General features: G+C 57.0%; 7 protein-coding genes across 7 annotated transcripts; 4 read left to right on the top strand and 3 right to left on the bottom strand.

The window, feature by feature from the left end:
* Positions 1-2,215: 2,215 nt before the first annotated feature.
* On the bottom strand, positions 2,216-5,275 carry GMORB2_0332 (NADPH-ferrihemoprotein reductase; the record flags this gene model as incomplete). The annotated part of the gene is made up of 2 exons (XM_035462318.1): positions 2,216-2,221; positions 3,215-5,275. The coding sequence occupies 2 exons, from the start codon at positions 5,273-5,275 to the stop codon at positions 2,216-2,218; spliced, it is 2,067 nt and encodes a 688-aa protein (XP_035325248.1).
* Positions 5,276-9,418: 4,143 nt separating this feature from the next.
* GMORB2_0331 (to cell morphogenesis protein PAG1) lies at positions 9,419-17,406 on the top strand (the record flags this gene model as incomplete). Its single annotated transcript, XM_035462317.1, has 2 exons — positions 9,419-9,422; positions 9,749-17,406. The coding sequence occupies 2 exons, from the start codon at positions 9,419-9,421 to the stop codon at positions 17,404-17,406; spliced, it is 7,662 nt and encodes a 2,553-aa protein (XP_035325247.1).
* Positions 17,407-17,925: 519 nt separating this feature from the next.
* On the bottom strand, positions 17,926-18,512 carry GMORB2_0330 (U5 snRNP protein, DIM1 family; the record flags this gene model as incomplete). Its single annotated transcript, XM_035462316.1, has 2 exons — positions 17,926-17,951; positions 18,107-18,512. The coding sequence occupies 2 exons, from the start codon at positions 18,510-18,512 to the stop codon at positions 17,926-17,928; spliced, it is 432 nt and encodes a 143-aa protein (XP_035325246.1).
* An 865-nt stretch (positions 18,513-19,377) lies between these two features.
* Positions 19,378-20,116, top strand: GMORB2_0329 (Protein of unknown function (DUF2034); the record flags this gene model as incomplete). The annotated part of the gene is made up of 2 exons (XM_035462315.1): positions 19,378-19,406; positions 19,441-20,116. 2 exons carry the CDS (start codon positions 19,378-19,380, stop codon positions 20,114-20,116), a joined length of 705 nt encoding a protein of 234 aa, XP_035325245.1.
* Positions 20,117-20,834: 718 nt separating this feature from the next.
* Positions 20,835-21,737, top strand: GMORB2_0328 (glutathione S-transferase; the record flags this gene model as incomplete). Its single annotated transcript, XM_035462314.1, has 4 exons — positions 20,835-20,871; positions 20,939-21,009; positions 21,115-21,485; positions 21,569-21,737. The coding sequence occupies 4 exons, from the start codon at positions 20,835-20,837 to the stop codon at positions 21,735-21,737; spliced, it is 648 nt and encodes a 215-aa protein (XP_035325244.1).
* A 188-nt stretch (positions 21,738-21,925) lies between these two features.
* On the bottom strand, positions 21,926-22,507 carry GMORB2_0327 (uncharacterized protein; the record flags this gene model as incomplete). Its single annotated transcript, XM_035462313.1, has 1 exon — positions 21,926-22,507. The coding sequence occupies one exon, from the start codon at positions 22,505-22,507 to the stop codon at positions 21,926-21,928; it is 582 nt and encodes a 193-aa protein (XP_035325243.1).
* A 1,084-nt stretch (positions 22,508-23,591) lies between these two features.
* On the top strand, positions 23,592-27,097 carry GMORB2_0326 (ATP-dependent Lon protease; the record flags this gene model as incomplete). The annotated part of the gene is made up of 2 exons (XM_035462312.1): positions 23,592-26,804; positions 26,936-27,097. The coding sequence occupies 2 exons, from the start codon at positions 23,592-23,594 to the stop codon at positions 27,095-27,097; spliced, it is 3,375 nt and encodes a 1,124-aa protein (XP_035325242.1).
* Between the last annotated feature and the right edge of the window lie 4 nt (positions 27,098-27,101).

Genomic DNA, 27,101 nt, shown 5'->3' with positions numbered 1-27,101 from the left:
GGGGGGGGGCAAGGGGACCATTGCTATATTATGGGCTCAGCTCTCGAGCGGTTATTTAGCACACAACAAGCAAGTATAGTTTCTTTTTATTCATTTTTCCTTTTTTTTTTCTCGGGTCCCTTTTCGGTGCTAATCCTCTCCCTCTGAGACACACACTTCTGTGCCGTAAATTGTAATAGGGCAGGTGGCCGGAGGTCAGTCGTGGGTGGTGGCAAGCAAACAACTTCCTGCAACGTCCTGGTTGTGGGCAGAGAAGGAAGTGGTTGGTGGCAGTCTACATCGAGATGGATCAAGGGAAGAGACCTCTCCACCCCCCTCCATCTCCTCCCCCAAAATACTGAGGCAGGCCGTTAGGAGCGAGGCAACATTACTTCTCGACCAAGTACGGAGGAATACTTGATGGTGATTCATTACGGAGTATTTCATCAAAAGATGTCTTGAGTCGGGTAGGCTTGAAAGCCACACGGACCCCTGTAAAATGATCATTATGATAATGATAATAATAGTAAAGAGATAGGATAGGATTTAAGAAGAGATGTTGAAAGATGAATACTAAAATACTCAAAGGGAAAATCCCTGGGGATAACGGAGTAAAGAACCAGCCGTCAATGTCAGGAACAATCGGCGTCCACAGAGGGACGGAGGATGGGGCGCCCCGTGCGGGGCCTCTCCCTCTTTTCTCTCTACTGCTAGCAGTAATAATAATATTGATGATTGATACTGAGCACTCTGCCCTTTTATTTCCCGGGGATTTTTTCCTTCTGCAAGAGCACGGTCTTTTTCTTTTTCTTGACAAGGACGGGGTTCCCTTACAGATGCAGTAATATAGACAAGTCACTAGGTATGTATTAGTAGTAGTAGTAGTAGTAGTAGTAGTACTTGTACGAGTTACACTTGATATCCAGCCCCAGCCCCTCCGCCCTCCCCTCGTTGAAAGGACACGATTCAAGGGCTGAAGCCAAACACGACTGATCATATATGAACCTGCATATCGGGGGGTTAGGACCCCCTTTCCCCTCCCAACCCCAAAAGAAAAGGGCAGGCAGATCAAGGAGATCAAGGAGCGGTTCATCGGACAGATCAATGAAAAGCAAGGCAAACAGAACCCTGACGCCTGAAGGAAGAGAATGGTCCATGATCAGCATCGAATGCAATTTCACATTGGGGGGGGGATAACAGTGGTATCAAATCACGAATGAATCACCAGGATTCGAGTAATACTTGTAAGAGATGATGAGGTCAAAAAGCAAGTATTGTAAGAAAGAAAAAGAAACTTCTCCCTAACATACATGTCTGCACAGTGTGTCGCGTCCATCTCTCTCGCCCTCTCTCTGTCTCTCCCTCTCTCGCCCTCTCTCTCCCCCTCTCTCTCTCTCGCACACACACATCATCATCAACAGATGTGTGGCTTGGACTGACACGACGGATGGCGGTGTGTGTAGGTATGTTCCATCCACATGGCATGAAATCATGGGCTCGCTCACACGCACACACACGCACACACTACATTTTATTAGATATATCGATATATATTATATCTACCTGTAACCAAAACAGAATAAATGAGCTATAGATGAAAGGGAAAAAAAGGGAAATCAGGAGAAAAAGGGTCTCTCTCCCCCCCCCCCCCCCCCCCCCCCTCCACGCATCACCACGCCATCTCGGCGCCTGCAACAAGGGTGCTGGTGCTGTAGATCCCTTGCGCCCATCTGGCCGCCCTGCAGTCGCGCTACCTGCGGTCAGTGGACGACAGCCATGCAAGAGAATACTATACGTCGAGAGCTCTGAGAGGAAGAAAAAAAGAAAAGAAGAAGAAAAAGTAATTCACCCTAGACGGGAATCGGCGGGCCGAGTTGTGGCCTTGTACCAGCCCCTTCTATACAATGCTGCCTACTAGATGTACGAGTAGAAGTAATAGTATCTCTTTCTCCCTTGTTCTGCTGGTGATGCGGTAGCAGTATTACTGCTACTACACACGTGATGGTAGTCCTGGTAGCAATAGTATTAGCATTGATACTACGGGTATAGGATTATCAGAGCGTCGTAACAGGATTTAAACATGAGATGCACGTGTGTGTCTGTCCGTACCTTTCGTCTCATATATTACACCTACTAATCATCACCATCTTCCTCCGCCAACACTCATATCAACACACGGCACACGACAGCCTCCACCTCAGCCATGAGGTCTTATCCATCTCTCACTATCTCTTATTTACTTCTTCTACGAGAAGAAACATATGAAGAAAGACACACATGATGCCACTTACCCCATGCAATCCACGTATTTAGTATACATAGCAGTACTGCTAGCATGAGCCATGCATCCACGTATCACTACTTGTACATTGACAGAATATGCACGCACACATATTTCTTCTTTCCTTCATTGAATAGCGGTTACCAACTCGTAAACGAGATGTACAGGAAAAAAGAAAGGAAAGGAAGAGAAAAGAAAAGAAAACACCCTTTCTAGCGGTTTATTCCGTTGCCGTCATCTCGCTTCCCCCCCCCCCCTTGATCCCTTCCTTTCCCTCTCTCCCTCCCTCCCTCCGGTATGCAAGTAATATAGGTTGTAGTAGTTAGATTGTGTCTGTGTGTGTGTGTGTGTGTGTGTGTATGGGTGAAAGCAAGAGAGAGAGAGAAAGCAAACCTCTCCCCGGAAACGACAACAAGAGGAGGGGGGGAGAGGAAAACAAAAGATGACTAACGCCAACAAGAGATGACCCTCTCGTATAACTGTCACCACGGGATTTCGTGAGAGAACAAAACAAAACATAGGTCCCGACGTTATCCCGGATAGCCATGCTTCCCCCATTCGTCACAATCCAAAAGACAAGACAGAAACAACCAAAAAGGGATCACTACTCCACTGGGTTTTCTTCTTTCTTTCTTTTTTTTGTGACATCTCTGTATATATATATATATATATATGTGTGTGTGTGTGTATGTGTATTTCTTCTTTTCTGCCTCTTCTACTTCTTCTTCCTCTTAAGACCAAACATCCTCCTGTATGGTAGCAATTCAGGTCAGCTGGCTGTTTCATATAACGTGAGGTGGAAAGAAGGGGGGCCGAGTGAGAGGTCGTTGGGTGAGAATGCGGGGAAGATCGTATAGAACAGCAGACAGTCGGGTTGAAAGAGTAGTGTGGAGGAAGGGGAGAAGGACACAGGGAGATGCGGGAAGATGCAGGAGGGAGAGTAGACCGACGTACCTGGTACTGGTTAGACGACCTCATCGTCTTGACAACCTCCTCACCCTTGGCCTCGGTCACACCGCGACCCTCGGCGATGATCTGCGCCAGGACGGCATTCACCTCGCGGGCCATGTTGGCGGCGTCACCGCAGACGTAGAAGAAGGCCTTTTGCGAGAGCAGCTCGAAGACCTCCTCGGAGCGCTCCTTGAGGCGGTGCTGGACGTAGACCTTCTCGGGGCCCTCTCTCGAAAAGGCCGTGATGAGCTCGAACTTGTCGCCCAGGGCCTCCTTGTACTCGTCCCACTCGCCGGAGTAGAGGAAGTCCTCGGTCGACTTGCGGCAGCCAAAGAAGAGCAGCGTGCGTCCGACGGCGGTGCCCTCCCTGGCGAGCTTGGCGCGCTCCTGGACGAATCCGCGGAAGGGGGCGACGCCGGTGCCGGGACCGACCATGATGATGGGCTTGGTGGGGTCCGAGGGGAGCTTGAAGTTGGAGTGGCGGACGTGGACGGGGACGTGGATGCCGTCGTACTTGTTGCGGGGACCGGTGATCTCGTACGTCTTCCCGTAGGGTTCCGGGTCGGCGTCGCCGTTCTGCTTCTGCTTGAGCGCGAGGAGGTAGTTGGTGGCGACGCCGCGGAAGGACCGGCCGCTGCCCTTGATCTCCTGGCTCTCGACCACGGCCGTGATGGAGATGCTCTTGGGCTGGCTGAGGGAGGAGGACGAGATGGAGTAGTAGCGCGGCTGGAGCTTGGTGATGCCCTCGATAAAGGCCGAGAAGGGGATGGCCGACCACTTCTGGCCGCCGCTGACGGCCGACAGGAGACCGGCGATGTTGTAGAACTGGGGCGTCGTCTGGTCGTGGAAGTAGTCCTTGTCGCTGCCGAGCTTGGTCATCTCCGCCTTGGCCTCGGGCGTGGGGGCAAAGGCGGCGAGGGTGGAGACGAACTGGCGGGACACTGGCGCGCATATCTCCATGTGGTAGCGGACGATGGCGTCGTACGTGGTGGGCGTGGGGAAGGGGACCTTGGCAGTGGGTTCGAGGGCCTTGACGCTGATGACGTCGTTGCGCTTGTCCGACAGGTCGAGGATCTCCAGGAAGCGGTCGACCTCGTCACCAGGGTTTGTGGGCCAGACGGCAATGTGATCACCGGTCTGGTAGGACAGGTTGGACCCCGAGATGTCCACCTCGAGGTGCAGGCAGTTACGGTCCTTGACGGAGAAGAGCTCGCGGGACTCGGTGATGGGGGCAATGTACGGGTTGTGGGCGTTGAAGGGACCACGGGCAGCGCCCTCGAGGTGGTGCTTGTTGGGCTCGCCGAGGTAGACCTCGGGGGAGTCGACGTCGAGGTTGTCGCGGTGCATGATGGAGAAGACGGGCTCGTAGACGGCCTCGCGCTCCTGCAGGCCCATCTTCTCGGCGACGGCAGCCCACATGGGCTCCTTCCAGGAGAGGAAGTCCTCCTCCATGGTCCCGGCGCCGTCGTCACCCTCGCCAGCCTCGCCGATGCGGTTGGCGCCAAGGCTCTGCAGGGTCTGGTCGATCTTGCGGACCATCAGGTTGTAGTGCTCGTAGGTGTTGTTTCCGAGACCGAAGGCGACGTAGTTGAAGTTGGACAGTGGCGGGTCGTTGCCCTCGGAGAAGGACACGTCCTCGCCCGTGACGAACTCGTAGAACTCGGCGGCGTTGTCGGTCGGCTCGCCCTCGCCGTACGTGGCCAGGACGAAGAAGGCGATCTTGTCCTCGGGGAAGGCGTCGAGGTTCTCGAAGTCGTACTCCTCCAGGTCGGCAACCATGGTCTCCAGGCCGAAGCGGCTCTTGCCCTCCTTGGCGAGGCGAGAGGCGTAGTCCTCGGCCGTTCCAGTCTGGGATCCGTAGAAGATGACGCAGTTCTTGCCTGTCTCCTCCATCTTGGCGAGTATGTCCCTGGAGCTTCCGGCCTTGGCGCCGGCCGCACCGGCCAGGGGGTTGGCATAGGGGTCCTTGACGACGGCCCAGTACGTGCCCTTTGTGAAGTAGGCGACGGTACCGAGCAGGATGGCCCCGAGGACGATAATGTCCAGAGTGTCGAGTCCAGCCATGGTCAGAGAGCGTGCGCGTGCGGGGGGGAGGGCAGAATCACAGAAAAGCAGAGAGAGAGGGGTGAAGCACTATCGTTGGCACCGATAGGCTGGATCAGTAGCAGACGACAAGGGCGGGCAGCAACAGGCTGGCTATATGAAAGCGCCAACAAGACAGAACCTGTCAACTGTCGTCTCCTTTCGCTTTTCACGAGAGAAAAGCGAGAAAAAAAGAAAGAAGAAGAAGCAAGAGAGAGATACTCTGTCAGGCGATGCTGCCAACGGCAAAGTACATAAAGGAAGGGCTTGGGAGAGGGGGACAGGGAGGGACCAAATGGTATTATTATGGCAATAGTACTTTTTAGTAGTGCTGGCAGTAGTTCCGCGCCGGGGGCTAGGGTGCCCCAGCTCAGCAGGTGCTCAGCAGGTAGGTCCGGGGCTTTTGGCGGCTTCTGGGGGGAGGGTTGGCAGGAGAGAGGAGAAAGAAAGCCAAAGCAAGGTAGAGAGTAAGCGGTTCCAAGCCTGCTTGCTCGGTCTGCAGGCTGTGGGCTGTGGGCTGTGGGCTGTGGGCTGTGGGCTGTGGGTCTCAAGGGCGCTCCGAATACGCAAGGTCCGCGAGTTGGAGAGACAAGTTCTAATTGAATCGCGCGATAACTTCTCTCTACCAGGTTGCCAGATGCCAGTAGCATCCACTACTGCTCGGTAGCCCGAGTAATGCGGGTAAAGGGCGAGAAAGGCAATGTTGTTCGAGAGACATCGCGTACGACTACGGAGTAATACTCTACAGATCCTCTAAGCTCTAGCAGCACTCATCTAGCCCTGACAGCCCGCGCCACATATCACCACTGCATGTACTGTACAGATTACAAGTGTGCTTACCACTGATATTACTAAATACCCCCAGTATTTACGGAGCAGCATGCGCACACGCAAAGACCAATATGAACGATCCCCCTTCGTTGATTGATTGCCCCTCCCCGGCTTCGGTCCCGGGTTTTACTAAATTCAGTGTTATCGGCTCATGCAGGTCAGAGGCCTACTGTGAGTGCCGATAGCTGCTCGTACTCGTATACCGACCGATGCCCGAGGCCGTGTCCTGCTTATTTCACGTAATAATGTAACAGCTGTGGATTTTTCTCTCTTCTCCCTGCAAAACGCGACACTCACTACTCATGCGACCATGGAGTGCTCTGTAGTGGTAACCTATCAATATACTGACTGGACGTGCCAGATACTATTGTGCTGCGAGTAGCCCATTCTCCCTGTCTCTATCGCCTCTCTGTACTCGGTATCATTATAATGCTACTACTACTACTCTGTAGCCGCTACTAAAATAAAAACAAAAAGGTATTGTCATGACTACAATTTCCACAGACTAGGTTACCTTTAAGGCTTTGCCCACTCTTGCCCGTCGGCTCTGCCGACGTCGCACAAGGGCCCGAGGCCACGTTGCCGGATTGGCTTACAGGCCAGTTGATACTTTAAAAGCAAGATATTGATTACTGTGCACCTACACGGGTACAAGTGTGTATCGCAATATCCGTAAGGCATGCGATGATGGTGCACGTAGTCTGTAGTAGCCGCTTTTCGGTTTTTTGACCTACGTATACTATGTCTTCCTCACGAACACTATCCGCACCTCCCCTTTTGTTTATTTGTTTATTTTCGGCTCAGCAGGCATTGCTAGGAAAGACTGTGTTCATTCCCTACTAAAACTGGTCGGTATACGTAGTACATTAGCGGTAATGAACAGCGTTCTTCTGCCACGACGATTGCCGTAGATGGGTGGAACATTGGTCTCATGTATTCACTCTCTACGCATACACACTGCGCACCACCATTGATCGATACGAATACGAAAGTCCGCTCTCACGTCTATTACGCACGTCCGGGTCCAGCAAGCTGTCCGATTTGCTCCGCTGGAGGAGCGGCCCATCCGATAATATCTTATGCGAGGCTTGAGCCCCTGTCCGCCCACCGTCACACACAGCAAAGCGCACGGGCTCGGAAAGAAGGACAGATAGCCTCCGTTCCCACCTACGCATACACTGAGCGAAGCGGTGCCAGTGTTCCATTCACCCCGTGGGTCATCTCGGATATGCCGCGGTGAGTTTYTCTTTTTTTTTTTTTTTTTTTTGCTTTTTAATACATCATCTATCAATGATCATGTAGATATGAGGGGGCATACCCTGATATAGGACATGGCCCTCCAGCCAGCCTCGCTGGGGGTCCGCTTCGTTGAAAGTCTACGCGTCGTGCTATTCCGTCACCCGTGGTGTCTGTCTATTGCTCCTTTACATACGAATGGGCAGTCACTCCCGAATTAACCCTGAGGGTCTCTCTCGTCGGTATGGCGCATCTACTTGCAGGTGCCATCATCGCAGGTGCGTTTGCCTGTCGTGGATAAAGATACAACAACAGCATTGTCTGCCCAGCTTCAACAAGTGAGGTATCGCGGCCTACCCTGCGACCCAGAGTACGATGTGTGGTACGCGGGAACGTCGGAAAGCTAATACTACGCCGTGATATCAACAACAGTCCCGCTTCGGCAGATGGATACTTACTGTAGACATGGGTTCGTCCTGAACGCAAAGTGGCATTGACAACTACTAGTTCTACGACGTAGCACCCCGTACTGAGTTTGAGAGTGTACGTTTCGGATGTGACGTATGTTGTACTGCTCGGTACTTGGCATGAGGAGATACATGTATATACGTGTATAGTTAGTTGCGCGCGGACGAGAACATGCGACGACCACATTAGCCATGATGGCATGGTCGGTGCTACCTACAGGTATGAATGCTCAGCTGCTATAACCTTCCATTGAGAGAAAGCAGAGAGGTATGAGTACGACCGCGCAGGATTCGGCCAACCGCTCGGTATCGGGTTCGGTATAGTGTTCGGACTCAAATCCAGCCTGTCCCTGGAATACCACGGCACGTACGGGTCTGTGTCGGTATCGTACCGATTGATTCCTTTTCATCTTCACCTCGATAAGCACACAAGATTTTTTTCTTCTTGTCGATATTTTGATATAGCTATCGGCATCGTACGAGCATTTGACATGTCTGGTATCACTACATATATAGGCAGTGCGCTCTCCTATTCCGCTTTCGTAGCCTGAGGATAAGACCATGATGCTTTCTCGTACGAGCCACGAGGTTGATGACGCTGATCGACCCTGGCAAGACAGACGCATGTCATCACAATGTCGACATGGCCTTCCCAATCCACAGCTGGCAGGGCACTTTCCTCGCAGTTGCCGATTGAGCTGGTGCTAGCGCGTTCATCGTGCCCATCCGACACATGAGCGTGCCATCCATAAGAGTTGTAGGATGGAGGCCAATGAGGGGGAGGGGGCTTTCTGTACTGGCAACAGCTCAGTGCTGCTCCTAGGCTCTAGGGGGGCGCATCACTCGTTGATATCAACGCCGACAGTTAATATCGCTCTCGATACCGGAGGTGCTGATGGAGGGCCCTACCCTCTACGAGTACGAGCACTAATATTGCGTAGGTTGTGGACGGCCGTACAGCTGAGCTGTATTACCATACAAGGGGCTTGGGCTCTCCGCGCCAGCTCTGAGCCCCGCCGTCCTTGCAGTTGCGCCACAGCCACTTTCTATTACAGAGTACCAGTGCCCGAACTACAACAGTAGGGGACGGGACTGACTCTCCAAAACTGAACTGGTCGTCGTCTCGTCTCCAGCTCGTGGGGCGTTATTGCTGCGAATGGCTTGCATGTAGCCGACAACAACAATAGCAACGAGCAATCAAGCACCTAACAGTACCGTACATCGTCGCCTAAATCTTCGTATATACCTGTACGCGTACAACCCGAGACGTCACCACGCCCCGAAACCGCCGCTGTCAACCTCCCGTCGTCGTGCTGCCGGATCATACGCCCTCGCGTCTCGGGATTGGTGTGATGGTGTGATATCGTCACTACACCACCGAGGAGACTAGCCCGCATCTGCCTAGCCATCCATCCCACCACGCACCATACTCGTACACGACTTGAGAGTGCGCAGCAACCTCTCTACGCGCACGCGCACGTTCCCTGCTTCTATCGGTGCCCTTGCGCTCCCACGCATGCGCATGGCACTTTGCTTGTACGAGTACTGGATACCTAGAGGATGAGGGAAGTGGGGATCGGCACAGCTCGAAATGGGTGAGTTCTGCTGCTTTGCTATCAAACACCTCTTTTTTTTCTTCATTTCTTTTTCTTTCCTTGGGTACACGCCACGCTCAAAAGACTCAACTCTGTTGGCTCATGGGAATGACCCTTCCGCTCGCTCGCTCGTTTCAGCATCCGTAACTACCCACCTCCCCGCTGACATATTGTGTGTGTGTGCGTGTGTGTGCGTGTGTGCGCGTGTGACGCATCAGTCCCTCCGCAGTCCTTGCCGGACCACTTGCAGGCCCCGTTCAAATTCCCCCCCCGGACCGTGTCGACGCTCGATGAGGAGGATGAGGACGCCGACAACACCAGCCAAGCCGACTGTCAGAGAACCGTACGACCCGTCCCATCGCTCGATTCAAAATCGACCCGCCGACCCGCACACTCCCGAGAATCGTCTTCCGAGAAGAACTGCTCGCAGCCGGGCTCGTCCATTGCCTCTCCCCGTGTGCCTGCCCCCCATTCCCGCACAGTTGGGGGAGAGCGTGTCGTCGACCCCAAGAACGCCGCCGCCTACGGGCACCATCGCCAGACCTCCATCGTCCACGGGATACAGCACTCGAGAAATGCGAGCCTAGCTAGCGCCACATCGAGTCCTCTCAGCCCCCAACTCATCGCAGCTGCGGGGACTGCCGCTTCCCATGAGAGACAGGACAACAGCCCACACACCGCTTCTGCTCCCCGACCAGACGCCGAACTTGCCCCTCCTCGCTCTCAGCAGAATATGAAAGGCCCTGTCGGCTCCAATGGCTTCCCTCCCGAGAGGACCTCCTCGGCCGGCGACGTGGCCCTCCACGGGACTGTCCAGCGGAGGCTGGAGCGGAGGCAGAGCAAACATAGACGTGACCATTCACATCACCCATCCGCCGCACCGAGAAATTCCAAGGATGACCAGAAGACGGTGGGCGAGTACGCCCTACATGTCTTGTTTACATCGGTATGTTGCGTTACCTTGACGCCTACCCGACCCCCTGCTCGCACACCCTTCACGTTGCCGAATGCTGACGTGCTGCAAAACACACAGTTCATCGCACAAGCCGAGGAGAAGCTGAGCGAGTGTATCACGGTTCCCTTCGATCCTGAGCCCAATATCGAACGAATATGTGGCCCTGGCGTCGACCCGGCCTTCGACCAGCTGATCGTGGCTCTGGGCCATATAGCAAGCCCCAAGCCTAAAGCGCTGATCGATTCCATGATGTTGTGGAGGAAGAGCAAGAGCGACTTGGCAACCGAGGCCCGCAACCAGGTCCAGCGCAGCGGCCCGCCAGGCGGCCCGTTGACACGGAGAAACACGGAGCCCGTCCAAGCCGGTCTCCCAGGCTCCGGCCCTGCAGACCCTGCGCCCAACGCCGCCGCCGCGTCGGCCAAGCAGGAGTATGTGGCCCAAGCTGAGCGCCGGTCAACAGTTTCTATCTACATCCTCTGCCGAGTCTTGATGGAGGTCATATGCCAGAGCGATCTGCAGTCTATCACGGCCGAGATGGAAGACAAACTGGAGAGTATCATCTTTGGACAGCTGAAGATTGCCGACCCGGAGCAGCTCGTGGTATCGCCCCTCAAGCTGGCCAACTGGAACCTGTTCTCCCAGCTGCTGGGACACATGAGCGAGATCAACTTCATTCCCGTCACACGCCGCTTCATCGAGGATATCGAGAGCTCCCTTCAGGACCGAATCAACAAGAGCCCAACATCTGCGACGGGTGGGCGTGACACCGACGGCAAGCTGGAACTTGTCCTCGGGGGGATGAAGCATCTGAGAATGAAGATTGCTCCCGAGGATGCCTGGGAGCGGTCCTGCGACTTCCTCGTCTCTCTCGGACGCCTGCTGAGCAAGTCGCACGGCCAGCGTGTCAAGTGGGCTTTCTGCCAGGTCATCGACATGCTGATTCTGCCTATTGCCTCGACGGCCAGCAACAGCCACCTGATGCATCCAAAATGGTCAGAGGCCCTCTCGGCCATAAGCCCACGCCTCTCTCAGCTGTTCACCAAGCCCCGGCATTGGCCCGTCGCCTTCCCCCTGACGGCTACCATGCTCTGCGCATCCTCACCCGACACCTTCAGTGCCCGCTGGTATCAGCTGGTCATGTCTGCGCAGACAAAGGTCAAGGACCGTTCCACCAGGCCTCTGTGCCTCCAGGTCTTCTCCCGCCTGTTGTGGACATACCTGTACCGGACCAACGATAGCCCACAGAACGCTACCCGCAAGCTCGACGACATCCTGAGGCTCATCCTGCCTCCCCCCACGAAGCGCGGCATCGTTGCTTCCGACGTCTCCGTCACGGAGCCTCTTATCCAGATCATCCGCATCATCGGCTTCAAGTACCCCGAGTTCTGCTTCCGGAATGTCATCTTCCCCCTCATCGGCGCCGAGCTCTTTGCCAGCACCAAGGATCTCAAGGTCGAACAGTTGGACCCTGACAGGATCGTCGTCGGCATCCGGGCCTTCCTGTGCATCATGTCCGATCTCGAGAAGGGCGAGCAGGGTCGGCCCCCCTTGCCACAGGTATACGAGACCTCCTCCGTGCCCGAGCGGCTTCCGACCTCGCCCGCTGTGGGGTCGACCCGATTCAACATAAGCAACGTGAACAGCAACAGTACTGACGGTGCTCCCTCCATGAGGGTAGCCGAGGAGAACATCTCTCGGCCAGTCCTCACGCACGTCCTGACCGAGAGCGTCCGGGAATACTACGTCAAGTTCTGCGAGATTCTCGGCAAGATCACCATGATATGCGACAACACCTTTGGAGGTCAGGCGGCTCTAGACGAGAAGTTTGGTAGTCCGGGCCCCAAGACGCCCATGGCCGAGACCTTCAACTTCTCACGCCGTGATGAGCAGCAGAGCGCGTCGGACCAGAAACAGGCATTCTATGAGCTGTTGCATGTTGCGGTCCAGACCCTTCCCCGGTGCTTCTCGGCGGATTTACCCTTCAACTCCCTCATCAACCTGCTCTGCACCGGTACTGCCCACGTCCAGTCGAAGATTGCCGACTCATCGAGTAATTCTCTCAAGGCCATTGCCCGCCATTCCCACGCTGGAGGCGTCATTACCGGATTCTCACGCTTCATATTCAATTTCGACGACAGGTATGCCACCATGTCGGACGGCGGTATGCTCGGCCTGAGCCACATCGAGAACACGCTGCGTCTGTACGTGGAGCTGCTACAGATATGGATAGACGAGATTCGACAGAAGCTCAAGGATTCCGAGTCGGGTGACGCGGGCATGGGCGCCACCGGCAAGAGGGCCCTCAAGCTCGACCTGTCCAGCGTGCAGGCCGAGGTAGAGCAGGCCGAGGCCCACGGCCTCTTCTTCCTGTGCTCGCAGTCCCGCCGTGTGCGGTACCATGCCATCACTGTGCTGCGTTTGATTACCGAGTTCGACAAGGCGTTCAGCAAGGATGCCGCGGGCGAGGACACCTTCCGACTGATTGACATCCTGGAGAACGATGCCGACCAGATCATAAACTTCAACGACGACCACCTGTCCGTTGCGGAGCGGAGCAGGCTGCAGCGGGGCCTCAAGAACTCGGCATATGGCAGCATGGGCAACAAGGGTGCCATCGTGGAACTCTGCACCAGCGACGGGCCGTACGACAGCACATTGTGGTTCAAGATTTTCCCCAACCTCATCAGGATCGCTTACGAGAAATGCCCGTTTACCGTCACCATGTGCCGCGACCTCGTGTGCGACCGTACCCTGCAGATGTACAAGCCCATCGTGTTCCTCTCGGAACCCTCGCGCGGGCCGTACTACGGGGCGGACCCCAACTCGGCGCGGGCGGCGGCTCACTCGCCCACGGCACAGCCCGACGTCATGATTGAGCAGTGGAAGCTGTACCTCATCTTTGCATGCTCGACCCTAGCCGACCCGAGCAACACGACGTTCGACGCCTCTCACACGCGCAAGGCCTCCAAGGCGACGTCAAGGGACCGCACCGTGACGGCGAGGATGCTCTTCAAGTACCTGATTCCCCTCGTGTCGTCGTCGTCGGCCTCGGTGCGCGATGCAGTCGTCGTGGCCATGGGGTCCGTCAACATCCACATCTACCGCACGCTCCTCGAGGAGCTCCAGGGCCAGGTTTCGCGGTGCAACGACGAGGCTCGAGCGCGCATCCACCAGCGCACCAACAGCAGCCCGCGTAGGAACCGCAAGATAGACCTCCTGAGGACGGAGATCACCCATGTCTTCAAGCTCACGTCGCACTTCCTCAAGGAGCCCGAGATCTACCAGAATGACTTCTTCCTCACCACCCTGACGGCCTACAACAGGGACCTCAAGCTGTTCTTGATGGACGGAGAAGTCCAGATGGACTGGGAGTTTCAGAGGCTGCGTCGCCACTACTGCGGCCTGACCGAGGCCTTGTTTGACTGTATCAACAGGACGGGTGACCCGTCGCGCTGGATGACTTTCGAGTCCCGCAAGTCGGCCTTTTCCCTCATGGAGGACTGGTGCGGCTTCTCGCCCAACCACAACCAGATTCGCGCCCGGGAGGACACGATGCGTCAGTCCGTCATCGACCAGCAGGCGTCCGCAGAACGCGGCACCGTGTCGGCAGCCATGGAGATTGAGAAGCGGAACCTCAGGACGGCCGCGCTGAGCGCCATGGCCGCCCTGTGCGGCGGCCCCATCACCGTCACGACGGAGAGCGGGGCTACCCTCCAGTTTGATGTGCGTCGCATGCTGGCCTGGATCGAAGCCATCTTCAACTCGGGTAGCGACCGCATGAATTTGATTGGGAGGCGTGCGCTGCAGAACCTTGTCATGCACAACCAGGAGTACCCCTACCTCTTCAAGCACTGCATCGCGCGGTGCTACACGTCGGACAACCCTAAGATACTCGAGAGCTACTTTGCCGTCGCGACTCAGGTTATCCAGGACAACCCGGCCTACCCCTGCCCCTTCTGGAAGCTGCTTTCTCTGTGTCTGTTCGCCCTCGGGAACGACCAGAGCGACATCAGGTCAAAGTCGTCCAGCTTCCTGCGCACCCTCGAGAGCCGGCAGAACATCAACTCCAAGATCCAGGACTTTGACATCAGCATCGCCGATAAGACGCAGGCCGTCTACAAGCTGGCCCAGTTCGAGATCTCCAAGCGCTTGGCAAAGCAGTACACGGAGCTTGCCTTCCATGTCTTCTCGGAGTTCACGCTGTACTTCCGTGACCTCCAGACCGTGGCCCAGCGGACCATGGTCGCCGTCGTGCTGCCCTGGGTCCAGTCCATAGAGCTGAAGCTGGACCCCAACGGAGGACCGACGGCCGAATCGTATGTCCTCCTCGCCAACCTCCTGGAGCTCACCATCAAGTCCAGCGGGGCCCTCCACAACGAGGTGCAGGCCTTGTGGCAGGCCGTGGCAGCCGGGCCTCACCCGGGAAACGTCCGGCTCGTCATGGACTTTGTCATCCAGCTGTGCCTGGAGCGTCGCGAGCAGAATTTCGTCGAGTACGCCAAGCAGATTGTCGTATTCCTGTCGACGACCAACAGTGCTCCTGGCGCCCGGGTGATTGAGTTCCTCCTTATGCAGATCACCCCTAGGGGCATGGTGCCCAACGAGAGGAGGGACGTCATCCCTCCACCTGCAGACATCTCTCTGTACCCTTACTGTGCAGACCTGTCGGAGGTTCTCCCGGTCGGCACTAAGCAGGCCGGCTTCTCCTTGGGACAGCTGGCCATCATCCTGCTGGTCGACCTCATGGTCTCGCCCGTCCAGCTCGCTCCCGAGAACGTCCCGCTGCTTCTCCAGGTGGCGACGGTGCTCTGGGACCACTACATGCCGCTGGTGCAGGACCAGGCCCGTGAGATGTTGGTCCATCTCATCCACGAGTTGGTTGTCGCGCGCCTGGATGACCAGATCCCGGGTGCACGGAGGGAGTCTATCGAGAAGTTGATTGACCGCGTGCGACGTCACGATAACAGCGTCGTTTGGGGATACGAGGACAGCAATGGCAAGGTGGACGACCACGACAACAAGGTGCCCCCGAGCATGGAGTACCTGACGACGGAGATCGTCAGGACATTCGAGCCGACCTTCCCCGGGCTCAAGGAGCAGTGGAGCAGGCTGTCGCTGACTTGGGCCACATCGTGCCCCGTGAGGCACCTGGCCTGCCGTTCCTTCCAGGTATTCCGGTGCATCCTCACGTCGCTCGACCAGCACATGCTGGGCGATATGCTGGCCCGGCTATCCAACACGATTGCCGACGAGGACCCGGAGATCCAGTCCTTCTCCATGGAGATCCTCACCACACTCAAGGCTCTCATTGTCAAGCTGGAGCCCGAGCGTCTGGTGACGTTCCCACCGCTCTTCTGGAGCACGTGCGCGTGCCTGGAGTCGATCAACGAGAGGGAATTCCTCGAAGCGGCGGAGATGCTGGACGTGTGGCTGACCAAGGTCGACTTCCGGTCTCCGCATGTGCGCCGCATCCTCGCCGACGGACAGCCGGCGCAGTGGGAAGGCCCTTTCGAGGGCCTGCAGCCTCTCGTCCACAAGGGGCTGCGCTCGTCACTGTGCTGGCAGCCGACGCTTGACCTCATCGACAAGCTCATCCAGCTGCCCAGCGACGGCCTGGTCGGAGACGATGACCGCGTGCTGTTTGCCGTGCTGGCTAACTTCCCCCGTTTCCTGCACGAACTGGAAAGCGGCATCCCGAGCGAGGGCGCGCTGCACACGGCCGACATCCTGACCCAGGAGACGGAGAGGCAGGGGCTGGAGTCGATCTCGATCGCGCTGAGCGACTACACGGCCGGGGCGTACCGCAGCACCAACGACTTCCTGGGCCAGCTGTTTGCGGCCATCAAGGAGTGCTACCTGCCGGGCCAGGACTTCAAGATGATCACCTTCCTGATCGGCCTGCTCACCAACTCGTTGTCGTGGGTCAAGGTGCATACGATGCGCATCCTGTGCGTGGCGCTGCCCGAGATCGACATGAGCAACCCGGAGCTGGCGGGCCACGGGTCGGATCTCATCTCTCCCCTGCTGCGGCTGCTGCAGACCGAGTTCTGCATGGAGGCTCTCGAGGTGCTGGACAACATCATGACCATGTCGGGCAGTCACATGGACAAGCACCACCTGCGGATGAGCATGACGCGGTCGACGTCCAAAGCCATCCGCAAGGAGTATGAGCGGACACAGAGCCTGTTCGGCATCCCCGAGGCGTCCGGATGGGCGACGCCCGTCCCTGCCAAGAAGACAGAGGCCACGCGGGCCAACCTCCACGCCACCTTTTACATGTGCCAGGGCGCCGAGGGCACGCCGCCGCAGTCGGCCCCGAGCGTCGGGTTGGAATTCGAATCGGATGACTTTGCCTACGGCTACTTTGAGTCTGGCAGCAAGGAGCGCACGGCGACCATGCTGTCCGACGGCGGACGTGACGAGTCCGGCCCCATCGGCGACCTGGTCAGCAAGCTCGACGACCTGGACGACTTCTTCGACGAGCCATCGAGCCCGCACACCGACGACGACCGCGAGTCGTCGCGCACGATTACCGAGTTCACCCCCGAGTCGTTTGAGTCCGGAGCGCAGCTGTACGACGAGCAGATACTGCCCATCCTACACGAGGCGTCAACCAGCAGCGGCCTGTTTCAGAATGGCTTCGCCGACCGTTCCTTTCGCGACGGGGCCTCGCCCTCGTCCAACAACAGCAACACCATGAACCCCGGCGCCTTCTCGGCCGCCATCCCGCCTGCCCGGCCACCGCTTCACGCGCGCTCCATCACGTCGCCCTCCACCTCGGCCCCGTACCACACGTCCGACGTCACCTTGGAGGACGACAACTGCCTACCTGGTGTCGATGAGGAGGCGGAAGACGCCGAGCTGCAGCCGCAACCGCCGCTGCCGCAGGGACTGACACCCGAGACGATAGTCCGGTCGCCGACGCCGACGCAGGGTCCACGACCGACGCTGCGTCGTCTGAAGAGCCGTTCGCGAGATGTCGGAGGCGTGCCACCCGTGCCGAGCCTGCCGACGGAGAGGACCATATGAAGGCATGGTCTGGTGGGAGCTGAGGGTTTATGAACGGAATGAGGATGGAAATCATCTTATATATGTGAACTACTCTTTTTGTCATTTTGAGCACCGGAAAAGCACTTCTACTACCACTACGGCTACTACTACTACTACTATTAGACTTTTTTTTCCCGTAGCATCTACGCAAGAATACCCACATGTTTTCTCCTCCTCTTGATTCCATGCTAATTGTTTCATGTACTTTACAGTTAGATGAGAGAGGACTACGTGATTGACGAAGGATGATGGAAGGATGAAAATAGGCGTACCTTGGAAGAGAGATATAGAAGAAGAAGAAGAATTGTGAGTATGTGTGTGATGAATTAGCATATATGTTCTTGTTTATAGAGAGAAAGTCTTTGGTATTTTTTTGCTTGTGCCTTGCTTTGCTGTCGAGACCGTCCCGTTCCAGAAGACCAAAAGATGAACAACACCAGACGCCAGGTAGAGGTATTATTATAGATTAATTCGAAGGAAGAAGGATATACATATGTCTCAGTAGCGGTGACGGGTGGAGTAATCTGCCGGGGAGAAGAGGTCTGATGTTAGTAAAAGAGCATGCATAAAAGAGGGATAGAGAGAAACAGAGGGAAGAGGGACAGAGAGGTGAGAGAGGGGAAGAGAGAGAGAGAGAGAGAGAGAGAGAGAGAGAGAGAGAGAGAGAGAGGAAACGTACCCTTTGGACTGACGACGAGACCTCTACCCTTCTTGGCACCTCGGTATATTGTCTCGAGAATGTCAATGAGCTCTTGCTTGTCCTCGAGGACCCAGTTGAGCTTGTTGTTGTTTCCGGTGCCAAAGTCACACATGATGTGCTTGTTGCGGAAGAAGAACATGATTGTGCAGGGGTCGTACAGCTCGTACATCTGGTTAAAGTCGGGGACCTGGTCGATGTCGCAGACGTAGATGACGGCAAAGGACTTGACCTTGTCGGCGATCTTGTAGAGGACCTCGTCCTGCTGCATGCATGCGGGGTCCCAGTCGCGGCCGAAGCGGATGCACACCAGGCGCTCCTCCTCGCTCAGGATGGCCTGGTCGACGTGCCAGCCTGAGTTGAGATGGGGGATGACGACGGAGCCCATCTTCGGTGAGAAGTGTAGGGGAAGAGGGCGATTTGCCTCCTTTTTTCTTCTTCTCGTCTGGGGGTGGGGGTGGGGTTATCTCTGTGTGCTAAGTTATTGTGATAGAGCAATGGCTTGGTGGTGGTGATGGTGGTGATGTTTTCCTTGGTGGGGGAGGGGAAGGTTGTGGAGAAGTAAGTAAGTAGTCAAGCTACCTTTGCCAGACGTTTAGACGGGTAGAAGGTCGGATAAATAGCGTCTGATCTGATGGATCATGCAGGACTCATTCCGAGGAATCATTTAGTATACAGGATGATCAAAAGCCGCAAAGATAGCATGTATGACTTATCGTGTATATCATTATTAATCAGTAACTTTTTATAAGGGGAAATAGCGAATAAGGAGGTGCTTGTTATACAGTGACCCCACATCGGAAGAAGGTTTTCCCTATTTCCGTCGCCGCCGATTGCTCCGACAGATTGGAGGAACCAAAAAATGTAGGAATCAGAAAGACGGGTTTCTTTTGACTGCGACGCACGAAGTAGCATATAGGAATTCTCCGTTGCAAGTTCTGCGTCCTCGCATCTGTTCGTTCTACGGCTGTCTGCGTGTGTGTGTGTGTGTGTGTGTGTGTGTGTTTGGGTGTCAGGAAGATGATGAAACGATTCCCTCCATAGAGTTAGAGAAGATGACTATTGACAAGGGTCTCACCTAACCTCGACAGTCAAACCGGTTCATCCCATCAACAACACGACCGGACCAAGCGGGCAAACATGCTTGCCGGAGTCACGCCAGCTGGAAACGTGCGACCTATCGCATCGCGCATCGCCATCGCGGCACAACGGCGAGTGGCACCGACACCGTCACTATCATCACCACGATCATCATGGCCTCCTCGAAGGACGTCCTCGACGGGTGCTTCCTCTTCAGATAGCAGCAGCAGCAACAGCCACAGCAAGCACGAGAACAGGAGCAGCAACGACGCCAGCAAGCTCATCTACCCCTCTGCGGCAGCCAAGTCCCCTCACAACAGCCTAGAGACATTCGTCGGCTACGCTGAGCGGACGGGTCTGGACCCCCGATCAACCGTCTACGTAGGCACCCGCTACGAGTACCAGGTCGCAGCGGCCCTTTCACGCTACGGCTTCCACCTCGTGCGCGTAGGCGGCGCAGGCGACTACGGCACCGACCTCCTGGGGACGTGGACGCCTCCGACGACGGGGACGGCCCTGCGCCTCCTCGTCCAGTGCAAGGGCGGCGCTCAGCGCGTGGGACCCAACCTCGTACGCGAGCTCGAGGGGGCCTTTGCCAGCGCGCCGCCCGGCTGGAGGGGTACCGGCGGGGGCAGCGACGGCGGCAATGCCAACGCCAATGTCATGGGCCTGCTCGTGGGCCAGAGGCCGGCCACGAAGGGGGTGCGCGACTCGCTGGGTCGCAGCCGGTGGCCCATGGGATACGCCTGCTGCGATGCTGAGGGGAGAGTGATGCAGCTGATGTGGAATCACAGGGCTGCTGATGGGGGATTGGGCGATCTCGACGTCGTGACGAGGAGGTCTCACGGTGATCGGGGCGAGCAGTCTGAGGTTGTGTTGGTGCGTCAAGGAAAGGTGCTCCCCTTTTGCTGATGCTGTCGGGTACATGCACATGTAGGGACGAGTTGCATTCGTCTCGAATCGTCTTGCATCGGACATTCCTCTGCAGCTTTTGTGGCGACGATCCCGATGATGCCGCACGACTGTTCCATTGGCATCACTCAGTAGTCGACGATGACGACAATAACCGTAACAACAATTTCGGCGGGGGGGGGGGGGGCAGAAAGATAAAAGGACTAGAAGATAAAAGGACTAGGACTAGAAGATCAAAGAACTAGAAGATAAAAGAACTAGATGAAGAGAGAGAGAAAAAAAAGACGCCACGATAATTCCCAATTGCGTACTCCGACCGGTCAACAGATATTATCTTAGTAATTATTGACGTTTTATTATTCAATCGAGCGAAGCAAAGAGGCCTTGATGATGTAACCAACTCCCAAACTCCGGTCTTGGCTCTGCCCCTCTCTTTGTGCCCCTCTACTGACCATACATGGTACCTTGAATGTATGCAGCTGCTGTTGATGTTATTACGAAACTAATATGTTTTCAGCATTCCGGCATTCCGAGATGTCGAGGTATTGAATGTGGAGGCCGTAGCAGACTATATGAAGTAGACTTTCCCTCACCCTCATCTCATAGTACATCTCTCCTCTCTTGCTCTCACAACATCATCAGCAATCCCACCATCTCTCATAGCGAATCGCATCTGCACGCTCCACTCGACAGGCGAGAATCAGCAGCAACAGGCACGATGACGTCCGAGATCAAGCCCCTCAAAGTGTACACCCGTACGTAAAAGGCTCCCCTTCTCCGAATCCGACCAGCTGGCTGACACCGGGTATGGCGTCGACCAAGACGGCGGTTCTGGTCCCAATCCTTACAAGGTGGTCATTCTCCTGAACGAGCTCGGCCTCCCGTATGAAGATGTGAGAAGACTCCATGCACACACGCACGCACGCACACATACAAGTGGAACATGTCGAGGGAGTACGTGCCTGCATGGCATACATGGTGCTAACACAACACGAAAGATCAAAATCTCCAACCCCAAGGAAGAATCCTTTGTCAAGATCAACCCCAACGGCCGCGTCCCGGCCATCGAGGACCCCAACACCGGCCTGACAATCTGGGAGTCGGGTGCCATTCTCGAGTACATCGTCGAGACGTACGACAAGGAGAACAAGGTCGGCGCCACCAACACGGCCGACAAGTGGGCGCTCAAGCAGCTCCTGCACTTCCAGATGTCTGGTCAGGGCCCCTACTTTGGCCAGGCCGTGTGGTTCCAGAAGTTTGACAAGGAGGCCCCCTCGGCCACCGAGCGCTACAACGAACAGCTCCTCCGTGTCCTCGGCGTCGTCGACAACCTCCTCGAGGGGAAGGAGTACTTTGTCGGTGGAAAGCTGTATGTGCCGATCCCGCCAGGTCCCCCCTTCCTATGCATCGTCTGCACACCCGACTGATTAAACCCGTCCTCTCCATTGCCAGCACCTATGTCGACATTGCCTTTTACCCCTGGAGCCGCATCGTCTCCTTACCCAACTACTTCCTCACCACCATCTGGGAGAAGTACGAGGTCGAGAAGACGTACCCCAACTTCGTCGCCTGGTTCAAGAGGATCAGCGCTCTGCCCTCGGTGCAGAAGGCGTACGCGTAGCGGTCTCGCGATGCGGTCTAAGCAGGGCAGAGATACACACCTAGAGAGTACTTGACAGTTACAGAAGATAGAGATGTACACATTGCACACACATGAAGTGAAAGATATCAGCAGCACGACCGTTTCTCTCCTCCTTCTCCTTCTCCTTCTCCTTCTTCCTTTCCTTGTCCCTCTCTGTCTCTGCCGATTCAATCGTCCCACACGGAAGCCTTGGCGCGCTCTGCTTCTTCTCTACGTCTCTGCTCTGCAGCCTTCTCCTGATCCCTCCTCTTTCTCTCCTGCTCCCTGACAGACTTTTGGTACCCTCTCTGCTCCTCTGTCAGCTTGGGCATCTTGAGCCCCAGCCCGGCGGCGATCATGCGCCGAGCGACGGCGTCCGTCTTCTCGGGTCTGCGCTCCAAGTCGGTGGCCTGGGGCCTGGACCGTGCGGTGCTGGGGCCCGGACCTGGTGACGAGGATGACGATGCCGGTGGGAAGGGTGCCGGTGGCGGAGGCGACGGGACATTTGGCGTTCGCACGGATGTGGCACCCGTCGTGGTCGTGGTCGTGGTCGTGGTCGTCGCCGTCAAGGGTCTCTCCACCTCCTCCTCCACCACCTGCTCCTCTGCATCATCACCCGAGAGATCCTCATCTTCCCAAGAGTCGACAACGACCTTCCTGGACGGCTTCCTGGACCTGGACTTCTTGGTGGGAGACTTGGAGGTGGGGTCGAGTGAGAGCTTGGACAGTGACGATTCCACGCCTTCCTCGTGTGGGGTCTCTGCTGGCATGATGAGAAGATCGATGAGGCCGAACCTGCCTGGATCTCTCCCTTCTAGATGAGCTGATATTGCTTGTGACGGAGACGGTGCAGTGCAGATGTGATGTGGTCTGTATGATGCGTCACTGCGTAGTGGATTGGTGAGATATATGTCAATGTGGGGGGAGCGAGGCAAGGCTTCAAGCTCTTCTTGGGGGGGGGGGGGATTTTTTTTGGTCCGTCTTCTCCACTATTTTCCCATGGCTGCAACCGTACGGAGAACGGTGAGGAAGAGACTGTCTGTCTCCCAAGCGGGAGGTTTGAAGTGTATCATGCAATGTCCATTAAAGGGTATTGATGAGTTATCTCATTGATGAGAGGATGAACTGCATGAGTCTGTTCGTACGGAGTAGATGTGTATGTAACATGCGAGATGAGACCAGGGGGGTTAAGCTCGTGGACGGAGACGGAGCTATCAGTTATTATTAATACAGAACAGGCACAGACAGGCCTCAGTACATGCTATAACCGACAGGTGGTGCTACTAATAATAATACTACTAATCTGTAGAAACAACGGTACAATAGTAGAACGGAGTGTGATAGCGTAATAATCGAGAGAATGTGAGAGAAACATGGCGATTCAACCAGTCTATTTACCCGTCTATTTACCGATGCCCTATGAATCCCGAACAATGGGGTAACAATAATTCGGCCTGCAAGCTCCGAGCTCGCGCCGCGTCGACATCTTGAGTTTCCTTACTAATGCGGGCGGTATTGGTTTCTCCTAGACCTCTATCAATCCATCGTTTACCTGTCCTCCCTATCCGTGACAAGCTAGGCGATTGGCTTCATTCTGATTCCTGGCACACACTCTCCCTCTTACCCCCCCCCCCCCCCCCCCCCCCCCCTCCCTNCCTCATCCCTCCCTCTCTCTCTCCCCTCTCCCCTTAGTATACTTCTTAAATCCCCCCTCCACCTTCCTCTTCGCTCCCAACTAGCGCACCCTCTGGTGGCCGCTGGTTACGTCCGATTCCAACCGCTTCCTATCCCTTCGACCGAGCCAAGATCCGAACTCGGGAAGCTCCTTCTTCCCCTTAGAGGCTCCTTCCAGCAATGATTCCACGGTCTCGCGCATCAGGGCGCCTCCTCCTCCAGTCCGGGAGGGCCTCTTCGCGTGTCGTCTCCGTGAGCACGTGGGCATCCAGCAATCCCGCCTACAGGTGCCCACACATCTGCAGCCGACGTCTGCCGCCCACCCGGGCACCTGGCTTGGCCGCAGCCTCCTTCTCAACTGCCGCAAGGCTCGCTAAAGATAACCGCGACAAGGACAAGGGCAAGAGCTTCTTCGACTCGTCCGTCGAGTCTACCGAGCCCTTATCCGACGAAGAGGCCAAACTCAACCGGGAGAACAGGGCCAAGGATGCTGTGGAGAACAAGAACTTCGACTCGAATGCCTCCTCTGCCAAGTCCGAAGGCGGCGCTCAGTCCTCGTCACAGGATGCCAAGGGCAGCAGTGCGGCCGGGAACGGCGGCGAGGGCTCCGACGGTGGCAGCAGCAACAGCGGCGGCGGCGGCAAGAAGGGGAAGAAGTCCTCTGATCGAGCGCTCGCGAAGCCCGTAGTCCCCGATGTATACCCCCAGGTCCTGGCCATACCGATAGCGCGGAGGCCGTTGTTCCCGGGCTTCTACAAGGCCATCACCATCAAGGATCCCGAGGTGGCCTCGGCCATCACCGAGTCCATCAAGCGCGGCCAGCCGTACGTTGGCGCCTTCCTCTTCAAGGATGAGAACCACGACGACGACGTGATCCGCAACGTTGACGACGTCTACGACGTCGGCGTCTTTGCCCAGATCACCAGCGCCTTCCCCATCCACGGCCAGGAGGGTGCCCTGACGGCTATCCTCTACCCCCACCGCAGGATCAAGCTGTCGAGCCTGATCGCGCCCGAGGCTAAGGAGGCCAAGGAGGCCAAGGACGCCGCCGCCCCCGGCACCGCCAAGACGATCGAGGAGGCTTCGGACCCGGCAGCGGCGCCTGAACCTATCCCCCAGAAGCCCGCGCGCGACGAGCCGACGCCGGACAGCAAGAAGGGAGACGCCGTGGCCAGCTTCGAGAAGGGTGCCGTCGAGAAGAAACCCGACCAGCAGGCCGAGAAGTACGAGCCGACATCCTTCCTCAAGAGATACCCCGTGAGCCTCGTCAACGTTGAGAACATGGCGGAGGAGGCCTACGACCCCAAGAGCCCGGTGATCCGGGCCGTGACCAACGAGATCGTCAACGTGTTCAAGGAGGTGGCGACGATGAACAACCTGTTCCGCGACCAGATCTCGACCTTTTCCATGAGCCAGTCGACAGGCAACGTGACGTCGGAACCGGCCAAGCTGGCCGACTTCGCGGCGGCGGTGTCGTCGGGCGACCAGACGGAGCTGCAGGAGGTGCTGTCGTGCATGAACGTCGAGGAGAGGATGCAGAAGGCGCTGACGGTGCTCAAGAAGGAGCTGATGAATGCGCAGCTGCAGTCCAAGATCACCAAGGACGTTGAGCAGAAGATCAGCAAGCGCCAGCGCGAGTACTGGCTTATGGAGCAGATGAAGGGCATCCGGCGCGAGCTGGGCCTCGAGTCGGACGGCAAGGAGAAGCTGGTGGAGAAGTTCAAGGACAAGGCCAACAGCCTGGCCATGCCGGACGCGGTCCGCAAGGTGTTTGACGAGGAGCTCAACAAGCTGGCCCACCTGGAGACGGCGGCGTCCGAGTTCAACGTGACGCGCAACTACCTGGACTGGCTGACGCAGATCCCGTGGGGCCAGAGGAGCGCCGAGAACTTCGGCATCCCCAACGCGCAGAAGGTGTTGGACGAGGACCACTACGGGCTGCAGGACGTCAAGGACCGCATCCTCGAGTTCATCGCCGTGGGCAAGCTCCGCGGCACGGTCGAGGGCAAGATCCTGTGCTTCGTGGGCCCGCCCGGCGTGGGCAAGACGAGCATCGGCAAGTCCATCGCCCGCGCGCTGAACCGCCAGTACTACAGGTTCAGCGTGGGCGGGCTGACGGACGTTGCCGAGATCAAGGGCCACAGGAGGACGTACGTCGGCGCGCTGCCCGGCCGCATCATCCAGGCGCTCAAGAAGTGCCAGACGGAGAACCCGCTGGTGCTCATCGACGAGGTGGACAAGATCGGCAAGGGCTACCAGGGCGACCCGTCGTCGGCGCTCCTGGAGCTGCTGGACCCGGAGCAGAACAACTCGTTCCTGGACCACTACCTCGACGTGCCGGTGGACCTGTCCAAGGTCCTGTTCGTGTGCACGGCCAACATGACGGACACGATCCCGCGCCCCCTGCTGGACCGCATGGAGCTCATCGACCTCTCGGGGTACGTGGCGGACGAGAAGAAGGCCATTGCGCAGAAGTACCTGGCGCCGGCCGCCAAGGAGGCGGCCGGCCTGCAGAACGCAGACGTGGACCTGACCGAGGAGGCCATCGAGGAGCTCATCAAGTCGTACTGCCGCGAGTCGGGCGTGCGCAACCTCAAGAAGCAGATCGAGAAGGTGTACCGCAAGTCTGCGCTCAAGATCGTGCAGGAGCTTGGCGAGGACGTCCTCCCCGAGGAGGAGGCCCTGACCGAGGAGGGCAAGTCGGCGCTGGAGGCGTCGCCGGAGAGCGAAGCGACCAGCAGCAGCAGCAGCAGCGCCGAGAGCACCGGCACCAGCTCGGGCGGCACGACGGACAGGCCCCGCAAGGCGCTCCGCGTCCCGGACAGCGTGCACGTGGCCATCGACAAGACCAACCTGACGGACTACATAGGCCCGCCCGTCTTCACGTCGGACCGTCTCTACGAGGTCAGCCCGCCGGGCGTGGCCATGGGTCTGGCGTGGACCCAGCTCGGCGGCTCGGCCATGTACACCGAGTCGATCCTGCAGGCTCCCCTGCGCCCGTCCAGCCGGCCGGGTCTCGAGATCACGGGCAACATCAAGACGGTCATGAAGGAGTCGACGACCATCGCCTACTCGTTCGCCAAGTCATTCGCCCTGGCCAACTTCCCGGACAACCACTTCTTCGACAAGGCCAGGATGCACATGCACATGCCCGACGGCGCCGTGCCCAAGGACGGCCCATCGGCCGGCATCACCATGGCCACCTCGTTACTGTCGCTCGCCCTGGACGCCCCCGTCAACCCGACCGTCGCCATGACGGGCGAGCTGACCCTCACCGGCAAGGTGCTCCGCATCGGCGGCCTTCGGGAGAAGACGGTCGCCGCCAGGAGGGCCGGCTGCACCACCGTCATCTTTCCCAAGGACAATCTGTCTGACTGGCTCGAGCTTCCGGAGGTACGTATTTTTCTTTCTCCCCCGGTTACGACCCTTTCTGCTGCTACTACCTGTCTTCCTCTCTCTCTCTCTCTCTCTCTCTGTTTTCGAGCTTTCAGGTTCCCATTCCCCTGCTAACATGTACTCCGCAGAACATTAAGAATGGCATCGAGGGCCACCCGGTAGAGTGGTACAACGACGTCTTTGACATTGTCTTTCCCAACCTCGACAGGGAAAAGGCCAACACGTGTAAGATTGCCGAGTGGGTCAAGAAGAATGGCGAGGATGAGAAGTCATCGAATGATGAGGAGTAGGGAA

The sequence above is a fragment of the Geosmithia morbida genome (genome assembly GCF_012550715.1).
Source record: "Geosmithia morbida isolate 1262 chromosome Unknown scaffold_0, whole genome shotgun sequence".
In the NCBI taxonomy this organism is placed as follows: Eukaryota; Fungi; Ascomycota; class Sordariomycetes; order Hypocreales; family Bionectriaceae; genus Geosmithia; species Geosmithia morbida.
Note: the sequence above shows the minus strand (reverse complement) of the source record. Positions and strands in the feature narration are given on the sequence as shown.